Consider the following 6000-nt stretch of genomic DNA (forward strand, 5'->3'; position numbering starts at 1 on the left):
GCAGCTCCCTGGCCCCTGCGGCCGGCTGTGCTGGGACTGTGCGTTGTCACCATGTGTCACCCTCAGTGTCTGGACACCCATGGCGTTTTGGAAGAACACGTTGCTCTGCCTTCTCCCCATTTCCTTTTTCTTTTGCTCATTTTATTGCTGCAGTGCAGGAGCTCGTCTCTGATATTTGCCGAATCATGGCTTGCTGACCTCTCTCTCTCTCTCTGTTTATGTCTGTGCCTTTCCCTGTATGTTCTGTAGAGGATGTAGCAAATTTAACAGCCAGTGATGTGATGAATCGGGTAAACCTGGGATATTTGCAAGGTAATTCCCTTTCCCTGGGAGTCCCGCGTGACTCATGGTGTGCAGCATACAACAAGATCATGCCAGCTAAGCCCAATCCACACCCTTGCCGGTTTTCACCTTAGATACCCGAGCCTTTCAAGCACTGATTAGTTGGGTGGCGTTGGAAAAATAAAAGACCGTCCTGCAACGGCAGCGGAAACACAGGGCTCCGCAAAATCATGGAGATAGAAACCTCAGGGACCCCTTTCTAGCTGAATTCTTACAGGGAAATCACAGCCCTCAGCTGTCATTAAAAGAAATCATCCCTCCATTGCTCTGCAAGTCGGTTTTGGTCTGCAAAGCCAGTGGCAGTTCGAGGAGGGGGCTTGGGGGGGACAAGCAGAGCGGAGCTGCTGGTGTGTGCTGCGGTGAGATGCTGGAGCTCCTGCCCCGGCCCTGGGTCAGCCAGAGCTCGGGGGCAAGGCAGCCCTTGGAAAGCCCTTCCCCATCCTTGGTTTGCATTCCTGGACATCTCTCTAGCATTAGGAGACCCTGTTTTCTAACCGGGGGGTGCTGGGCTGGGTGCGAGGCAGCAGCCGCAAGTGCTGCCCGTGCTGCAGACCCCCCCAGGGCACCTTGTTGGCATCCGCAGGAGCTGTGGGGTTATTGCACCATTTACCCCTTTACACACGGGTGTAAAGTGCCCTGGAAAGGCCCCTTTTTACTGCAGCAGCCTAGAGGTTAGCAATTGCCCAACCTAGCTGTATTTTAGGCATCACTAGCCCTTGCTTAAGGTGAAAAGTTGGCATTTTTCCTATAAACTGTGTCCTTCATCCGAGAAGCAGCCCCAGCTGGGGCTCATGGAAGCCCCGGGCCAGCAGAGTATATTGCCGGCTGGCCGGCGGGTGCTGGGCAGAGCTCAGACCCGGCTGGTTTCTCCCCCTCCCGCGGAAGCGCCGGGGCTGAGCGAGAGCCCGTGTCCTGCTGCAGAGGGGCCCAGCACCGCGAATGCCCCCACCCCGGCCGCCTGCTGAGCCAGGAGACCCCAGAGGTGAACCTCCGACAGGGTGGCATCGCTGCCGGAGGCTGCGTGTGTCTCTTTCCCCCCCGAAAAAAACTTGCTGGAGGATGTGGAGGAAAAAAACTATGCCGTAGGGGACAATATGGCAATATACTTGGGTTTAGCAGTGCCTGGCTCGGCTGCATGGGGGGGGTCAGGAAAAGGAGCTTCCATGGAGCAGGGAGACCTGCCGCGAGTCAGGGCCCTTCCCCGCCTCCCCCGTCATGGCAAACCCCGTGTCTCCCGTTGGGTCCCAGGGTCCGTGTGCCACCCGCGCCCCAGCATTGCCACCCCCTGTCCCCGCCTCGCTGTAAGGCTGAGCACTGGGACGGCCGAAGATCTCCGGCAGCTCGAGGGACCTGCCGGCACCTGGGGGTGGGCACCCCAGCACAGGACGGGGAGGGGGAGGTGTCCTGCACAGCACCTCCCCCACTCAGAGGTGCCAGGGAGGTGTCTGAGCAGCAAAACAAGGGTCTCACGTCTGCCAGTGAGTGCCACTGCGTGCGGTACCGATGCGGTCCAGCCGCAGGGATGCCCTGGGGCCCACCTGGACGTGCACTGGCCAAATGCGAAGGCAGCCTTGGGGCGGCGGGGGGGGGATGACACCTGTTTGCATCCCTGTGGGGGGTGCCAGACCAGGTGGCTATGGTGGCTGGAGGTGCTGTGGCTCGTCTCACAGCTGGAGAAAAGCCCCACTTCAGAGGTTTCACATCCCTCCTGAGGCTGAAGAGCAGCCGTACTCCTCACCCATGGGCTGGCTTGGCCACCCGCCCCCCATGCCTGGGGTCATCCTGCATCTCCAGGTGCTTTTATGGCTGGGGGGCTCGGTGGGACAGCCTTTCAATGGGGACCTGCTCCGGATCGATGCCGGGGCAGGGGAGCACAGGGACGGGGTGGTGGCAGTGGCAGCACAGGTGGCAGGGAGGAGCCCCCAGCCCAAGCTACCGCCTGTCCCAGTGGCCGGTCCCTGGTCCCACTGCCCACCAGACCAAGCTCCATTTGCCCGAGGTGGGCAAACATCTGGTGTGCGGCGACGCTGCTCAGAGGGAACTTTCTGATAGCCCGGAGAGGCGTCCCAGTGACGAGCCTTGCAGCGAGCTGATGTCCCGCCGCGCTCATCACGCTGCCCCTGCCGTCCGTCTGTCCATCCCCCTCTCCATCCTGTCCATCCCCACCCCGTCACTCCGTCTGTAAATGGTGTTATCTGTCGCAGCTTCCACCCCCCTCCCCAGCCGCCCGCAGCCTTGCACCCCCCCCCCCCCGCCATTCATTTCACCCATGATCTTGTTCTCAGCTATTTCGGAAAGCGCAGGGCCGCCCCTGGCCTCGAGGCCCCCGTTCGCCCTGTGCAGCACCCATGGGTGCAGCTCTCGGTGGCCCCGAGCCTCCCCGGGGAGGTCACCGTAGTTCAGAGCCGTCCCCGAATACCATCGATGGCTCTGAAACTCCACGGAGGTGGTTTCCCTTGGGCTGGAGAAAGAAGCAATCGTTGAGCTAAATCCTGTTGCTGGATGATGCTAAATTAAGTCATGCAAGAAAGGGAGAAGTGGGCAGAGCGGCCTGGGGAGGGGGGGTTTGGCTGCCCTGACCCAGTGCTATACCTAACGCGGCAAGACTAACCTCTTCCCTTTTTTGTGCTAAACCAAGGTAAGACATCTTACTTTTTTTGGGATGGGAAGCGGGGACTTTTACAAAAGTTACATCTGCCAGTCCCCTGGGCTGTGCCGTGGTGGGGAGCGGCCGGGGAGGCACGGAGGGAGGTGGCAGAGATGTTCTTGGTGCTCTCCTGGTGGCAAAGCCATTGCCCGTGGCTTCCCTCAGTGAAGGGACCCATTTACTGTCCTGGGGGAAGAGCTGTGGCCCCTCGGAGCCGGATGCCTGGGGACGCTGCAGTGGGGCTGTGGGAGCGAGGGCCACTGGCGGGGGGGGGGGGGTGTGTGTTTGTCTGTCGGAGCGTCCGTTGGGGCGTCTTTTGGGCTGTCCCTCACCAGCCCTTTCCCCTCCTCTCGCAGACGAGATGAATGACCACCAGAACACGTTGTCCTACGTCCTGATCAATCCCCCCCCGGACACGCGGCTGGAGCTCAACGACATCGTGTAGGTGCTGCCCCCACCACCCCCTGTGCCCCCAGACCTGCCCCAGCATCACGGGCTGCCCCCGTCACATTGCTTTCCATGATTTCTCATAAAGACCGGCCTTCCCAGGCGATTCCCACTCCCCCTGTTCCTGTGCGGTGCCCAAATCTCTCCCCCAGGCAGCGCAGAGGTTTTCCCTCGGCTTTGGCCGCTGCGCAGCACCAGGAGAAATAACCACAATTATTTCAGCCACAGCTCCCAGCCCCCCATGGGGCATCCTCACGTGTCCCGGCCTTGAGGATGGGCCAGACTCCACTTTAGGGTTTGCCCCACTCCCTCCTGCCATCGTGGTGGGGGGGGGGGGTCCCAGTGGCGTAACCAGGCTGTGCCCCGCAGGTACCTGATCCGCTCCGACCCGCTGGCCCACGTGGCCAATGATGGCCACAGTCGCAAGAGCAGCTGCAGCAACAAGCTGGGCCCCTGCAACCCTGAAACACGCGACGAGACCCAGCTGTGAGCAGCGTCCCCCCCCCAACCCCATGCCCCGTGTCCCTGCCGGGGCTGGCGGGCTCCGGGGGGAGGCGGTGAAGAAGAGGATGGCCAGGCAGAGGGGAAGGCTGCTGCCGCCTGCGGGTGCCCGTTGTGCTGGGGGAAGGCGATGCCCAGCCTGGCTTTGGGCCACCAAAGGGGTGCCCGGACCCCCAGCGGGACGGGACAGACGGACAGACCGACGGTCGTACGCCCCATGGCTTTTAACTTTTTATACGAATACCGCAACTAGTGAGAAATTCTTCGCTGGTGCTGGTGGGACGTGGCTGAGAGCAGCCGCCAAATGACCCTGTGCGAGCAGGAGGACAGTGGTTAATATTGCCCCCCCCATGATGCACGTTGGTTGCATTTGATGGGGCTTGTCCACGCAAGAGCAAAACTGCACCGACACCCTCCTCCTTCACTGGGTGTCCCCGGGGGTACCCAAACTTCTGCTCTTTCACCCAACTCGTGTTCTTCATCCTCCATTGGTTTTCCATTATGGGTGTTGATGTGAGAGCGCGTGGAGCTGCACGGGATGGATGGGATGGGGTGGCACAGCGCCCCCCCCCGGGTGCCATGGCAGGGACTGTGCCGCCTCCAGCGCATCTTGGCATCTCACAACCCAAAACCCACCAACCCCAGGTGATGGAAAGCCGTGCCATCCCTCCTCACACGTGCCCGGCTCTATCTGGGGCACGGTGCCCCTGGGTTTGCGGCCCCCGCCGGGTTCGTCCCCCATCACTGCTGCTGCGGGAGCTGCCGGGGGGCGACGAGGGATGATGTGGTGGTCCCTGTACCGGGGGTGGGACGGGACAGGCTGGCCCACACACTCCCCTCTGCATGGGCCACCCCGCAGGGAGCGTTCCACAGCAGGAGCACGAGATGTATTTTCCACCTATTTTTGCACACTTTGCAACCTTGATGTGTAAAGGTTTTATTTGACTGCCAAGTGAATAACCGAGTTGTTAACTTTATATACTTCTACGTTCATATATTAAAACTCTAATATGATTTTTTTTTTTTTTAAATGAGAAGCCTGTAAAGCACAAAGTTGCCATGAAACCCCATCTGCCATCCCAGACCTGCTGCTGCTGAACAGTTTCTTGCCATTAAAATTCACCATCCCCAATAAAAGTTGTTTACAAGAAAAAAAAAGAACCAAACCTGTTTAAAATTGCGGTTTTAAACAGTTGGTGAGATGCCCCTGTGGGGACCTGCTGCCCGTGCTGTGGGAAAAGCAGCGATGGGGGGAACCGTGGGTGTGGGATGCCCGAGGATGCCGGGGTAGGACCCGCACCGAGCCCCGCATCACCTGGAGATGGGGTTGAGAAAGCCCTTCTGTGCCTGGATGGGGTTTGGGGGCGAATATGTTGTTTGTTTTTTTTTTTAAATTGTTATTTTTTTTCCCTGATGTGCTGGCCCCGGGGCCCTGGGTGACCTGCCCAGGCACCGCCAGCCGAGGGGACATCACGGGCTCGGGGAGGTGCTGCAAGGAAAAAGCCGTAAGCTTGACCCTTCCCAGCACGAACAGCAATGTCTCTGAGGCTTTTTTGGGGTTGTTTTGGATTATTTTTTTTTAATTATTAATTTTTTATCTCTCTGGTTAAGGCAGATAGATAGATGTTTTATTTATTTCCAATTGTAACTTAGCTTGCCAAAAATATCATTGAAATGAATAAAAGCAGGAAGGTCTTGCAGGCTAACAAGCGAGTGCGGCTGAAGTACAAGAGCACGCGATGGGTCCGTGCCACTTTTTAGAGCCTCAGGATGCTGAGATAACTCCAGAAATGCCAAGGGTTAATAGATTTAATTGCCTAGGTTTCAGACAGATGATGTTCTAATCCCCACTTAGCTGTCAAGGGAGAGCGGAACAAAGCAGTGGTACAAGTTAAAAAAAAAAAAAAAAAAAAAAAAAATTAAACCAAACCCCAAGCAGTGTGCGCGATGGGATTATCTGCACGTGTTTCGCTGCGCAGTACATAACAGGTTTTAATATATATATTTTTTGCATTTGCCTGGCTGCGGGGGCTGCGAGCGCCGAGCAGCTCCGTGGTTCTCGG

At 58.2% G+C, this 6000-nt stretch overlaps 1 protein-coding gene across 26 annotated transcripts in view; it reads left to right on the forward strand.

Annotated features, from left to right (window-relative positions):
• KCNT1 (potassium sodium-activated channel subfamily T member 1) overlaps positions 1–5830 on the forward strand; it is an 89042-nt gene extending 83212 nt beyond the window's left edge. For 15 of the 26 annotated variants that reach the window (XM_074608219.1, XM_074608221.1, XM_074608223.1 and 12 more), the window contains 3 exons: positions 250–312; positions 3346–3430; positions 3806–5830. In XM_074608219.1, coding sequence (XP_074464320.1) covers positions 250–312; positions 3346–3430; positions 3806–3926 — 269 coding nt within the window. In that variant the 3' untranslated portion in view covers positions 3927–5830. The remainder of the gene's footprint in view (positions 1–249; positions 313–3345; positions 3431–3805) is intronic. The other 11 variants (XM_074608225.1, XM_074608227.1, XM_074608230.1 and 8 more) reach the window with 1 other exon arrangement.
• The last annotated feature ends 170 nt before the right edge of the window (positions 5831–6000 follow it).

The sequence above is a fragment of the Larus michahellis genome, chromosome 15, assembly GCF_964199755.1.
Source record: "Larus michahellis chromosome 15, bLarMic1.1, whole genome shotgun sequence".
Classification (NCBI taxonomy): Eukaryota; Metazoa; Chordata; class Aves; order Charadriiformes; family Laridae; genus Larus; species Larus michahellis.